General features: G+C 40.3%; 2 protein-coding genes across 8 annotated transcripts; one reads left to right on the top strand and one right to left on the bottom strand.

The window, feature by feature from the left end:
* Positions 1-161: 161 nt before the first annotated feature.
* Positions 162-3,910, top strand: LOC112292923 (uncharacterized). 7 transcript variants are annotated; one of them, XM_024541919.3, is made up of 4 exons: positions 162-597; positions 1,367-2,446; positions 2,726-3,184; positions 3,396-3,910. In XM_024541919.3, the coding sequence occupies exons 2-4, from the start codon at positions 1,589-1,591 to the stop codon at positions 3,477-3,479; spliced, it is 1,401 nt and encodes a 466-aa protein (XP_024397687.1). In that variant the 5' UTR covers positions 162-597; positions 1,367-1,588; the 3' UTR covers positions 3,480-3,910. The 7 variants fall into 7 exon arrangements, with proteins under 7 accessions (XP_024397687.1, XP_024397684.1, XP_024397682.1 ...); XM_024541916.3 differs by having other exon boundaries at positions 1,290-2,446; XM_024541914.3 differs by having other exon boundaries at positions 1,285-2,446.
* Positions 3,911-7,414: 3,504 nt separating this feature from the next.
* LOC112292684 (signal peptide peptidase-like 2) lies at positions 7,415-13,852 on the bottom strand. Its single transcript, XM_024541423.2, has 14 exons — positions 13,605-13,852; positions 12,559-12,717; positions 12,243-12,354; positions 11,916-12,035; positions 11,331-11,482; positions 10,439-10,624; positions 10,024-10,058; positions 9,632-9,788; positions 9,384-9,437; positions 9,103-9,195; positions 8,772-8,914; positions 8,342-8,412; positions 8,153-8,236; positions 7,415-7,844 (listed from the first exon to the last, which is right to left on the bottom strand). The coding sequence occupies exons 1-14, from the start codon at positions 13,752-13,754 to the stop codon at positions 7,714-7,716; spliced, it is 1,647 nt and encodes a 548-aa protein (XP_024397191.1). The 5' UTR covers positions 13,755-13,852; the 3' UTR covers positions 7,415-7,713.
* Positions 13,853-14,643: the final 791 nt, after the last annotated feature.

The raw sequence follows: 14,643 nt of genomic DNA, 5'->3' as shown, positions 1-14,643 counted from the left end.
GATGGAGCCCCTTTATGAATATAACACTCAATGTAAGTCTCATTAATAGTCGTACAGGCTTGTGTCGACTTTGAACACGATAAGCGCATGTGCACATCCATCATCCTGTTGACAACGACCCGCTTTGTAAGATTCAAACCATCGAATGTTGATCAGGGTCAAATCATTCGGACGAGCTCAATCTGTGAGGTCAAACCCAGTGAGTACGGGGATTGTTTCCAGAATTGCTCATATCAGAATGAAGGATGTCGCGGGGGTTTGCGATGGCTGGTCTAGGGGCGGTTGCTTCGGAGCAAAAAGTTGCTTTTTCTGCGGGGTTGCGTAATACTGAAATGGAATTTAGAGGGAGAGGGAAACTACTTGTGACAAGTATCTGCGTGATTCGACGGATGTTCCTATATCTGATCAAAGCTTCGATGAGACAGAGTGAAATGGTTTATTTTAAAACCAGGCTAGGACTTGGTCTTTTCCTAACCCTTGACTGGCATGGAGTATCTGGCCCCATCCCTCCTGGCCAGCTGGGACGATTACCAGGGCGAAGCTTGACAATGGACGTTTCGGTCGTTGCGGAATTCCTCGACGCCCACTCCGCACGAGGTGATTTTTTCGATTACCTAACATTTTTTGGTTTTCACTCCGTACATGCATGCAAAGCCAGCCTAGAAGCTGCAAACACCGCAACCACTGATGATTGTTAGCTTGTTGTAGAACCAGACTTTGATGCAGTTAGCGAAAAACCTACTCCTTAAGCTTTATTTGTTATCGTTTGCGCACTCACTAGCATCCTCTGGGCGATTGTCGGCCCCCAACTGCTGGTTGCTGAGCCCTCAACCGAGGTCATGTGATCTTTCTCTTGTTTTTCTTCGCCGTAGACCGTTACGAGGTACACAGGTGTGCGCGGTCCACCCAGAAGTATCAAATTCGTATATTGCTTCTCAAAACCTAGATTACATAGCCTAACAATTAAACAATAGTGGTCTCGTTGTCATGTGTCGCTGGGCCAGGGTGCCATTCTTAGTGATCTAGCAGGGTTTTGAAGGAGTAGGAAATCGATCAACTCTTTTTCCTCTACTTCTCTACACCTTGTCAAACTAAGAATGGACTTGAAAGGAGGTATGAACTTATTCCGGGCTTAATGGTTGGACATGAATGCGCCCTTCGGTATTGAATGACCTAGCTGTAGTTTGAGACGAGGCATCGTGAAGCTCAAGTCTTGCGGTACTATTAGGCGATAAGGCTCTACGATAAGTTGTACTTATGAGATGTGGACTTGTCTATTCACAGTGCAGTACTTTCCATTTACTCACCGGCACGCATCTTCATCATCAGCTTGGGTGTAGCGCTGACCTGGTGAGATAGGTTGCAGGTCTGATAAGACTGCGGAGCTAAAGGTTCATTGGAATTTGACCTTGGATCTTCTGAATCGAGGGTCGAATGGTTCGAGGGCCTGTGATGTTTGGCAAATTTCGGATAGATATTTGGTTGGGTGGGATAGATTTGCGAACTCTTTTACCAAGTCGAAGACGAGTTTAGAATCCGATGAGGCAAGTGGATCTAGTGAAGAAGTTCACAGTGACTTGAGTGATCAATGCCGGGCATGTACACGACGGGTATGGAGAAAACTCATCATGGAAACGGAGTGAATGACAACGCCAGCCCAAGCGGTTATTCGCTCGACTACGCAAGCTTCTTAGATGGTGCAGATAGCGCATTGCAACAGCAATTATACCAATATCTCCAGGGCCCATCGGTACATAGAGAGAATCATCCGGGTCAAGTTGAGGAAGTAGACGGTTTCACAAATGGTACTCCGCTTTACCAGACAGGTGCCGCCTCTTTTGAAGCTGGTCCATCACATTTTCAGTCAATGCCTGTAGAGCCACTTCAAGCTCGCACAGATGTCGTGCAGCAAAGCATACTGGATGGATCTCTTTGTCACAGCGGACACAACGGAGGTCGGATTTCCGAATACGCCACTAACTCTGATGCTGGTAGATCAATCCGAAAGCACATTAAAGCCATTGGGACGTCTACACCGGGATGCCTGCAGCAGCTTTCCCCACTTGGAACCTTCCTCCCCCACCGGCATCTTTACAGCACAAATCATCAACCTGGCTCCAACTTCGAATGTGGAGTATCTCAAGCTCCAGGTCGACCTAAATTGGTCGATGCCAGTGGGTCACCGAGCGTTTACATTCCTAGAGAACGATCAGGCTACGAAACTTCGTGCTCTCCGAACAGTCTAAAGAGAACACGCAGCGAGCTAGTGATCCCTCAATCACGTACTTTCCGAGGCCCCAATTCTCAAGTTGTTGATTCTGGACCAAAAACGAGTTTCAGACGACCAAATGATCAGGCTGGTCATATTATCAGGGAACGACAACGAAGAGACGACATGACGAACAAATTTCTTATCCTGGAGTCTTTGTTGCCTCCGGGGCCTAAGGTAATCGGCTCCATCCCAACCAGCTATGAAACATCGTCAAAACAAGTGATTTAGAGCGTTCCCAACAGTCGTAGAACATAGCGGCCACGCCGGTTGGATTCCATGCCACATTGTATAAAAAGATTATATTCTTGAATGAACCATCATCGGATGCGTGGTTGCTTTCATGACCAATAGAGACAATAGAAGCTTCATCAGGTGAACAACATGCGATGTAGTCGATTTCGAGTTTCCAAAGGTCCTTTTAATGCGCTCACTGGTTGGACTCTACCGCAAAAGCGTGACAGGTCCACAGTTGTTGATGACTCCGTTGAGTACGTGAAGAACCTTCATCAGCGTCTGAAGGATACACAGAAGAGGCGCGCAGACATACTGAAGGCTCATGCCGCTCTTTCCAGTGAGGTGCTAACCGTTCACACGCCGAAGCAGAACAACAGAGCGACATGTCATAACTTGTCCAGTCCAGATCTGAGGAAAGTGGCCGTGAATGCCGCATTCATCAGAACCAGCCCGGAAAGTAAGGAGATCGACTCCGATGCGAAGAAGAAGGCCAGCTGCATCGACAACATCCAGGTGCACGTGGACTTGCCGCACCAGATCGTGATTGAGATGACGTGCCGATCGCACCCCCACATCCAGAGCCAGATCATGAAAGAGCTGGAGCGTCTCGCGATGGACATCTCCCGGTGCAGCATGGCCAAGCACCAGGACAGGCTTGTGTGCGTTATTATTATGAAGGTGCATTCCTGGTCCTTCCCAAACCACGTCACTGTCCGATGACGAACAAAGCGCTCTTGCTACAAACCTCTTGACAATCTTGCACTTCCCGCTGATTTGCAAATCTGAGACCCATGTCATGAGATAACACTAATGCACATAATTCTAGTCAACCGATCATGTCGCTTTCTCTGACACATTTCGGTGGCGTTGTATGTGTGTGTGTGTTCAGCCTCGAATTGTGAGCAAATCTCCGACCACGAGCGACGACATCACGGAAGCTCTGAAACGCGCCCTTGTACCCGAAGCCTCGTAGCTCATCCCCCAGTGAGAGCAGGCAGGCAAGGGCCCGGCGCTTGTAATCTCTGTAAATCCTCATGGCTCTAGCTTCATCACAGTTGTTGTGCGTAGATAGCGGTGAAATTCAGCTTTCTAGCATCTAACCAGTTCGCTGTTTACCGGAGTGCAATGGAAATTTGAGCAGACCAGGTTGCAGATTCAATAAAGAAAACGATTGAGAGCGCTCTTCTGAGTTGGCTCGGTGCTCATCTCAGAGAGTGAGACCTAGTAGTGATTCTGACAATGAGATCTGATATCAGTCCTGATAGTGAGATCGATCAACAGAAGACGGTTGTGTACAGACTTAGCATGAAACCTGAATCGGAACCCTAACATCTCATGATTCTGTTTTTTTCCAATACATAAATGTTGGGATCGGTGAAGACCAAACATATTCATGACCTAAAACTGTGTTATCTAAAGAGAGATCGTTGCTACGACAAGGACACAATTAAAGCATTCATCTGATAGTAATTCCATTCAAGTGTGCCAACAATCTTTAAGAGGAAGGCCAATTTGGTGGGAGTTATGTTCAATTAAATTTAAAGAATGATCAATTTGTTATCTTATTTATGCTACGTATTCTTATTGGTTTATGTGAAGGTCAGAATTCGAAACTCACTGGAATTCACACAGTATGAGGAGGAATTTTCAACATGATACAATTCATTGACACAGTCTTGTGAACTGTGAATGGAATTGATTTATTTGATTTTATTTGCTATAAACTTTCTCTTTTGGATACAAACTGCATACAAGGTCCTCGCATTCTAAGCCAGTATTTTTAGCACTAAAAGTAACTTAAATTTCACCTCAAAAAGAAAAGAAATGAAAATTAATCAGTATACCAGTCCATTATGTTAGAAGTTTTCTAAAATAGTGTTCATATATGTTTGAAAGAAAGAAATTTGAACAGAATAGGAAAACTAATATTTCTACTAACATTTTTCAAATATTTTGAAGCTAATCATTGAATGGTTAAAGAAATTCTTCTTTATATTATTTGAAATAAGCTCAAAGGCATTTCTATGCTAATTCTAATATAAAACTTGTTGACTTATATTGTACCATTTTTAAAAACGAATTTAGTTTAGCAAATCTTATGAGAAACATTTTTGTCGAAATTCTTGTATCCTAATAGATTAGATTATCGTTCCATAGTCATTTATCCTATTTTTAAAATCAATATTAATTATAATATAATTCTTCTTTTAAAATGATTAAAGCAAGTTAATCTTTTAAAAATTCTTTCATGCATCTATAATAATAGAGTTAGAAGTCTAAATTTGTTAAAATCTCTAAAATAGCATTATTTTTGTTTAGATTTAGTACTTTTTTATTTTTCACTTGAAGGTGATGTTTGAAAGAAAAGAAAAAAACCACGACAACAACATCAACAACTGTTTTTATTTTTACATTTTTAGATCTTATTTAATCTCAATCTACAACTGCTTTTAAAAACATTTATGACTCCTATCTAAACTAGCTTTAGGTTTTTATAATAGATATTTACATTTTTAACCTAGTATAATTTTTTATAAGGATATATTAAGTATACAAGAATCTAATCAAGTTTTTAGAATAGTTTTTTAAAATTTGGCAAATTAAAGGTTTAAAATAAGATATCTTCATATAAAATACTTTAAAATTGTTTTAAAGATTTTTTGCAATATTATATAAAACTAAAGATTGATACTCATATAATTCTATAAAATTCTTTTCTACATTTATAAGACTCTTTATTGTAATGCACTAAAACCATTTTTATATTGTGTTATATATATATATATATATATATATATATATATATTATCAAAGTTATTTAATAATTTTTTTAAGTTTTATAAATCAATAACCATTTTACTAATTGAAAAAAATAGCTACCCTAAATTCTTATATAGTTTTGAAATTAATAAAATTTACATATATATATATATATTTATTTATTTATTTATTTATTTATAATAATAATAATATATTATTTTTACAAAAAATAATCTAGATTAGTATAAAATTACTTATTTTAAATTATATTTTAATTTTATTTCATAATTTGTAAATTTCATAATTGAAACACTTACAACAAAACAAACAAAACCATTAGAATAAATAAAAATAAATAAATAGAAAAGATACATGTTGGTTAACTCAAATTTCACCATCCTACTCTTGACCAAGAAAGAGTTGTTTTGGATTTGCTTTGCTGCCACAATAATGGGTTCCTTTTTTCCTTTTCTATTAGATTTTTCAAATATAAATTCAATCTTTAAAATAGTCAAGTTCATGAAACATCAAATAATAGCATCCCAATTTCAAACTTGTAATACTTTCTTTCATAACACAAAACTCTTAAATAATTAATTTTCTTTTTTTATCTTTGTGTAAATTACAACAAGGAGAACCCATTCTAATGAAATCAGAGTAATCCAAAAATAGTCCTCTTCTTATCACCTTTCACCTGCAATAGCAAAAATACTTTCACACACACACAAACATTACATAGATATATATTTCAAAAAACAAACAAGGTGTTTGCGTGCTTAATAAATAAATATATATATATATATATATATAAACACATACACATACACGGCGTGGGTGTGTGCGAGGAGAGGGGGTGGGGGTGTAAGTTTTAATTTAATTTAATTTAATTGAAAAGGCAGCTTCCCAGCGTGGCCTTATCCTCCTCCTCAAGGAAGGAAAGCTTCGTCAAGGCGACGCCGCGGCGCCACTGCACCGAATGAAGCCACAAGTGAAACTGAAAGAAGCAAATTGCACCGAACGAACGATCCCACCCCAACGGGTTCCATCAATCTATCTCTTCTTCTGCTTCTAATTCTACTTTTTCCTCGTTGCTTCCAGAGATCATTTCGAGGGATTTCCTGCGATCCCATCGCTGGGTGCATCGATCGACCCCTTAAACTCCATCAATCAGGCGACCAGAGTGGGACGACGATGAAGATGAAGATGGAGATGATCTGGAACACCACCACACCCACTTGGTCGGACTGTTGGTGTGCCTCCGCTCTCGCCGATCCCTACGATTCCTCTCTTTCTCTCATCGCAACCCAGCACATCCTGATATAGCCCAGTATAGCCCTGCCGAATCCAACCACATGCCGTTCGAAAAACCGGAATCTCTCGTTGACTGTGTTGGGGTTCGTTGGTTGATACATATATATATATATATGTATGTGTGTGTGTATATATTTAGTTGTGGGTCTGATGCAGACGCCACTGGTTTTCTCCATTCGGTGCATTTTCTCGCTGCTGCTGCTTTCCACCTCACGATGCCTATTCTCCAGATGCGTGAGCGTTCATTGTGTCACGCCGTGCCGACCACGAGCTCCACGCGGCCTTTCCTCGTAGAATTGACTTTTTATCGTTTGTTCAGCGATTCTGTGGTTGTAGTTGATTGACTGGTTTTGTCTGTTTCGGGAGGCGTATGCTTCGCATGCTGCGACATGGTATTGCATTCCTTTAATGCATGTGCTGTTGAAGAGATTGCTACTGCTGCTACTTTGACAGCTTAGCATCGGCGAACCAGCCCTGGTTGTCCTTCGAAATTAGCTGGATTCTCCTGCAACGTGCCAGTATCGTCTCTAGACAGACTGGTGCTTGGGCAACTTTGACTGGCAGTTGGGAGAAACTTTCGGAGATCATGTACAATCTCTATAGGTTGTGCATGGTTCTCTAAGGTATTGAAATTGGTCACATGTAAGTGAACTACATGGTGTGCTTGAGTGGTGAATCGGGGGCAATTCGACGGGAACCGCCTGATCCCATTTATGCACTTAGTAGTAAGGTGATGAGAATTTTGTCGTGGGAATCTAAGGCGTTCCTCGCACAAATAAGTTCAGGATCACGACTGGTTGATCCTACTGTTGAACACTGTTGATTGCACTAGTAACATGAACTTCAAAATGTTGGTAAATAATAAATGCCTGGTACCCAAAATACCGTATCAACCAGCCGGTGAACAAAAATATACTAATTGAGAGGCTGCAACTTCAAGGACTAGAAAAATGTACAAACTGTGATAGTCATTCTGACGACGGGTATTGCGATTACGAGATCAAACGTTTTTGGATCCCAAAAATCTGCTACCATCGTTGAATTTGACCATCCGAAATTCAAATGAGGCTAATATAAAATGAGAAATACCAAAGACTCTGTCTAGTTCACTAAGTAGAACATTGACCCACCAGTCACTATGAACTTCTGTCCGGATGCTCATCGATTTGTGACGAATTCACATAGTCCTCCAGTGGAGGAACTTGTTCTCCTTTGTTCCACAAAGTTATCAACTCTCCCCGCCACCATCCCAGAAGAAACACGGTTCCTGCACACATTTACAAGTTGGTGAGCATGCTTTTTGTTATATATTCTTGTAATATTCTAATCTCATCCCCTAAAATTGTGAAGAGCAAAAGTCTTTATCTGCAATACAATCATCTTGTCGTTCTCTCTGTGAACCCAATGCAAGATAATCAACTTGTCACATAAGCTACAATCCAGCACACAAAGAAGGACAATGAAAACAGAGTAACCTAGATTACCAATGAAAACAAATTCATGCATGGCCTGATAAGCCTCTACCAAGACACTATCTGCAAATAGACATAATTTTGAATGTAGATAGAAAAATACCTAGAGTGCAAGGAACAATGTAAAGCAGTGCAGGCTGGCCATTCCCGTTCATCAAAATGAGCGCTATATAAGTCCAGAATAACCCTGTAAAATGAGCTTAAACCCGTTAATACTTTGAACATTAACCACAAAACTTCAGTACGTTCTGAGATCGCTAGGTGGGAGAGAGGGACAGGAGCGGGGACTAACCTAGGCCGTAACCCACTGCCGTCCACAAAAAGTATCCATTGAAGAGTCTTTTCTTTGTAGACCAGTCATACCTGAAGCTCACAAGCAACAATAAGAATTCAAAAAAGAAAAATTAGCAACCAATTCACAATCCAAATGCTAGGAGTGTTTGTCTTATAATTTAAAGTAAAGAATAAAAGGTCAAAATATACTTATGTCACCAAACAAGAAAGCATTTCAAACGCAATTTCAGCTAAAACTCCCCGCTGTATGCTAGACGTTACAATAACTAAGTGCGCTGGAAACAAAGATACGATAATGGGAAAAATAAATAATGTATTATGACATTGGACTTTAAACAAACTCGCATCACATGGACAAAATGTTAACTGGCATTTTATTCTTCCACTCGATGGCAGTAACAACCACAAAGAAATATGCAGTGGAGTACCGTAAGCAGAAGGAAACCAAAAGTCCTGGAAGCAAAATATCGCCAAAACCAATGATACTGTAGCCACCCCATGGATCAAAAAGACGTGGAACTTTAAGAAGCATAGGAATACCCTCTCCATTGGTCTTATCTCCCCGAGCAACCTGTCCCAGAAAAGTTCAATCGTCATATCTCAGCACTTGTGTATTGTGATACCCAAGCTACCGATCGTCAGCTTGAAGTGATGAAAAAGACGACATTTGTCAAAGCACTCAATAGTTCACAACCTAGAAGTCGAAACAATTTCAAAAACGCGCGTCTTAAATAGGAAAAGCCAGATTGATGAACATACCACAATCATGACGCTTTCATCAAAAATGAGCGGGGATATGAATACCCAGAATATATCGTATATGAAGGCAGCACTCAATAATACAGTAGAAACCTGTTTGCATTCAGCACAGTAAACCAATGATAAACAAATACAAATCTAAATATCATGCCATGCCAGTAGCTTGCATATATGATCAGTGAAATAATTCTCCAAAAAAGCTGCAAATCCTAAAAGTAGCGTTTGACTTCTTCGCACCACGCTAATCAATGCAATAATCATTGCAAAGACCGGACACCTACCTTGATATTAGGTAAGCGCACAACTTGGAGAACACTCAAAATCAATGAAATTCCCTGCAAGTGACCAGTCTCACAATAAAGATGTATTTGGGTATTACACATTGGTTCAGTACGAACGTAACGGCACAACTAAGAGTTATACGAACATGGTCCAGGGAAGGGAAACAAAAAATGTGAGTACGTGCGCGAGAAAAGTAAATGAAAATTTGAAGTGATGGATCTTTTGAAGGACGGAATGGTGTACGTACAAGCACGTCCTGGCCAATCCAGGCATAACTGTGATTTCGATAAATACCCCACAACACTGCAAACAACAGTGAGAAGGGGCCCACTGCAAGGGAAAGTCCTGAAACGGCTCCCAAAAATGGCACGCCGTAGTATGTACCTGCTGCTCGGGGAAACCACCTACAGAAATATACAGAAGACCACTGTCTCAGAGAAAGAGCCATTGACGATGATAGCGTGAAAGCGGTCTAATTAATTCCGTAGAAAGATATAATTGCATACATGTTGAACTCTATCATTCACTTGTGATGTTGTACAATAGCACTAAATTGCCGCTACTTCAAAACCGAGTGTCTCTAGAAGACCGAGAAACTAATGCATTGACAGCAGAAGTTAACAGCTAAGCCAACATTACCAAGAAAGAAGGGCTACCATACAAGTTTGTAGACCCTGCACAACCCCACGATCTCACATTATTTAACATACAACATTTGTCTTCATCTGCTTCAGAGGAAGACAAATAATTTGATGATAATTTCTTGATAATGCGGCTTCAGTGAACATATCATTACAGACATCCAAGCACCAAATAACACTAAAGAGTAAAAATGACGCTAAGAAATCGCGGGTGAACGACACATTCATATATCATGAAAACATCGCCATATTTAAAGGACAGACCATATCAAGATATCATAAAGTGCCCAGAAATGACGTGTAAAAGAGCTAAAGCGAGTTTTAAATTTTAGGTGAATGCTAATTTTCAAGTCCTACAATTCAGTATCGTTCTAAAAGGAAATGAGAAAATTTTGCAAAGATGGGCACGGTACCTCAAATCCACCAATACAGAAAAAGATAACCAGTAGAATTAGAAACCACTGCGACATGAAATAATATAGCACCAGTAAAAATACAGATGCCATAACCAAAAACAGGAATGCCGACATAACGTTGATGTCCACAACATCTTTGTTTCCATCATGATCTGCATCAGAAAGATCGGGATCTCCTCCCTCCTGCATAACGTAAACATGAAACAAACACAAATGATCTCTTACTCTGAAAGCATGGAACGTATCCTAATCCAAAAAACGCAGTCTCTAAGACTCGGAATTCAATTCGGGGGTAAGACTACCAGGTCTCCTGGTTACTGAAAACGCAAGCCTCCACAGACAACATGCAATCTTAATTTCCAACATTAAAAGAGTGAACGATGATCATTTTCTTGACGGACTTCCATAAACCGCTAATGATCCAATTTAGTTATCCCATTTCATAACCAACGCACTTGTCTAGAAAAGTTTCGTGAGAACTGAGATTACACCCTGCAAGAGAAAGAACCAAATTTACCAAAACACAAGCTGGGAAGCACTGAATAATGAGGGTGCTTCTTCACCACTCGCTAACAAACTACAAAGAAATAAACAAGAAAATTGAAGACCTGAAAAACTTTCTCAAATTGCTCCTTCCCCTCTAATGTTTTGCACAATCAAAGCCCTCTGGAAAGCACGAATCAGGACTTGAAACAACAAACAGTGGCGGACCTAGTGCAACATACAATAGACACTCCTCGTACACATTCGAAGGAGACTGCTTATTACCAAAGCTTTGAGTTTCTTCACCTTAACATTTCTTCACAACTTTTATCTCCAATCACCTCAATAATACAGTAGATGTATCTAGAATTGAGACAATGTGCAGAAAATAAGAAAATATTTGTACCTTGATACTTCGGTAGTGTTCCAGAGCTGCTTCTTTAGCAGTTAAGGCTGACCAGAAAGAAGCACCAACAACTGTACCAACGGCCATCAGCCACAAAAATATTTCCGATATATCGATAATGGGTCGCTTCGGAGAGTACATCAAGATCTTAACTGTTTAAAAGAACAACTGGAAAAACATTAAAAGTGACCTCGCACAGAGATTATAGAAGCAAATGCTAAATAGTCGAACCATTCCCTGCTTCCTCAAAACATAACAGATTCAATTAAAACTCGAAAAAGACATGTAAGAGGAAATGCAAAGAAACCAGTTGAAATATTTTACAACTTTCTCATATCAGAATGTGTAGTAAATACTTCAAGTAGTAAATACTTCAAGTAGTAAATACTTCAAGTAGTAAATACTTCAAGTAGTAGGTACTTCAAACAAAGATATAAAAGGGTGAAGCAGTTGCTACACTCTTCAACAAATTTAAATCTGCATCTAACAAAGACAATGGTTGAGATCATTCGGTACAATCAATTCCCCCGTGCGAGAGGTCCGCATGAAACAATGTCTAACAAATCAAAAGCTTTGAAAATGAACCTGTTTCACCACGAAGTAAACCAGCCTCCAAGATATCTCCAGCTGACTTGGGTACCAGAACCGACGGTATTTGGATATCTGTGAAGGTGCCGTTCTCTGAGCACACCATCTTGCAAAGCTCTGCTCAAGAAAACAATGATATAAGATGAGAGTGAGAGAGAATGAAGAAGAAGAAGAAGAAGAAATGATTATCTGAGCACAGAGGTGCTCACATGACGTTAGATAATGAGGAAAATCACTGCTTTAAACCCAAACTTTGCTCTGCTGCGGTTAAAGCTGCAGTTTGCCAAATAATAATAACAAATATAGACTGTTTGCTTTTAGTACCTTCTTTATCATTAACAACAATGAGGGCATTGGCACCGGCTGCCTGTGCCGTTCGTGCCATCCTTGTGAAAGTGCATTCTCCGCGTCGTACCAAAGCGGCATGACCATTGAGCTGTCAGAAAAGGGAAAAAATGTCAACGCGTCTAGAACTGAACAAGAACGCTTCTGCGTTAGAAATCAGCATACATGAAAATTGATTTTAACTACCGATTAGCTACATACTTCGTCTTCTGTTGATTTCCGGCTTGTCAGATACTCAGAGATCACGAATGCAAAAAAACAAAATTTTAGAGTACAATGGAGATAAGTTGTTAACCGGTATAGAGGACGTATTGCAGGAGGAAACAAGGCTTGGCATCGCCAGAGGAATAGCATCAAGTGCCACATTAATGTCGGATATTTTCTCGCCGAATCGTGCACTTACACCCACTAGTTCGGTCACTTCAACATCGTTCATCCAGTTTCGTATTTTGACCTGGAAAACAAGTGTAGGACTTAGAAAGAAATAACTTCAAAATAATAATAATTTAAACAAACAAACAAACAATATATATATATATATATATATATATATATATATATATGTGTGTGTGTGTGTGTGTGTGTGTGTGTACCAATACCAATACCAATACCAAAAATTGAAAGAATTGAATCATATGCCACTCGTCTCTTCAAAAAATCGAAGCATTTTATAACAGAACACAAGTCTCACAGTCAAAACGTATGTTATGCAACCAGACTAGCACCGAACAATATTTAATTTGTATTCGAACTTTCAGTGAATGACCTCACAGGTCTTCAAATTTAGTATGCTTCTCTGTTCATCATTTGCGTTCGGCATTTGATAGCAAACATGTGTGAGAACGAGCTCAGAATTCTACTCTAGAATACCCAAAAAAGTAGCTCTAATGATACACCGCTTTGATCTAGCCCAGCGTAAGAACTAGCAAAGCTACTAATTGATATAAGCACGATTCCGCCCTCGACCATAATTCACCTCTTAAATTCTACTAACCCTACTCAAGATATCCAAAGCCATAGCACCTTCCAAACCAAGTCATGGCACGAATTGCAGAGGACAGTACCAGAATTTAAGGATTCCTCAGACCAAATTTCATCAAGTTATTAATTTATCAGGGAACACAATGACACAAATCCACCCAAAGTATCCAAATTCCGTCAATCCTGACACTGCCCACGCACTTCGTCGCTCCGAATCCTCTGTTAAATTCTTCCAATACCCTAACCCCATGAAGCCAAAGAGAAGAAACCCCGGATCCATCACCGCTCCTTTCCAAATCACTTCGCTATTCCCTCAACACGAGCTATTTCTAGTCACACCTATTCAGATCCGGGACTCACCAGAACGAAGCTGTTGTCGCAGCCGGGCTGCGAAGGCGTATTCAAATCATCGTGGGTGATAGAGCTATCTCCCCGGCACAAATGCGCCGATAAAGCAACCAACAACAAGATCCAAGTCGAGGCACTGGCAAGTCGCTGCTCCGACGCCATCTCTGCCACCAATTTGCTCCTCCAAGCTCGTCTTCTACACTCCTCCTCCAAGTTCCATTTCCCGTCTCAGAAATCCTTGCAACAGTTACGGACTTCGCCAAAACAGCTTCAACCCTTCTCTGCACAACGCAGCAGCGTTCAACCTCCCACCCCCCCCCCGGACGGACGGACGGTGTTCCGCTCTCATCCCCCGCTCGTTCATTTTTCGACAACGAATGTCGACAGAATTCAAACTTTCGTCCTTCGTTTCTTCGTCCGTCGGAGGAGCTCCCATCCCAGAGATCAAGGCATGATTCCTGCGAAACTCCATGAATCCAGCGTTTCGGCTGATTTCAAAATTCTAATTACCATGAACACTGTTCGTATATTGCAGATATGGGGTTCGGTCCACGGTTATAGGACCTCTTTGGAGGATGTAGTAAAGCGGCAATAGCTGATAACCACGTCAAGGTGAGAGGGCTAGTCTCGGGATCGAAACTGGGCGGTGATCTGGAACCCAGTGTAAAATTCGCCTCGCCGCAAAGAATTCCTTTCACACCGGGAGGGAGAAACTGGATATTTCTCAGCTTGTCTCGCACGGAATTGAGGGAGGTGGCTCTTGAGTTGCTTTCTCAATAACTCTCTCCCACAACGTCAATGACGGATGACATCTTTGCCATGAATGATGTCATTTTGACAATTGCCATTATCTTTGAAGTTTTTTCTTTGTTTTCTCAACATTTTTATTGACAAAGATTGGAAACTTTTGAAAACCCAAAACTTGTTTGCAACTCATTTTATGTTTTATGAAAGCATTTCAAATATTTATAATATTGCCTTAAATTATCAAGGTAAAATTTAAAAACAATATAATTAAGTTGTTATTACACATACAGCGCTGTACTAACCT

The sequence above is a fragment of the Physcomitrium patens genome, chromosome 15 (assembly GCF_059467195.1).
Source record: "Physcomitrium patens ecotype Gransden chromosome 15, ASM5946719v1, whole genome shotgun sequence".
In the NCBI taxonomy this organism is placed as follows: Eukaryota; Viridiplantae; Streptophyta; class Bryopsida; order Funariales; family Funariaceae; genus Physcomitrium; species Physcomitrium patens.
The sequence above is the reverse complement of the archived record's forward strand: the minus strand, read 5'-3'. Positions and strand labels throughout refer to the sequence as shown.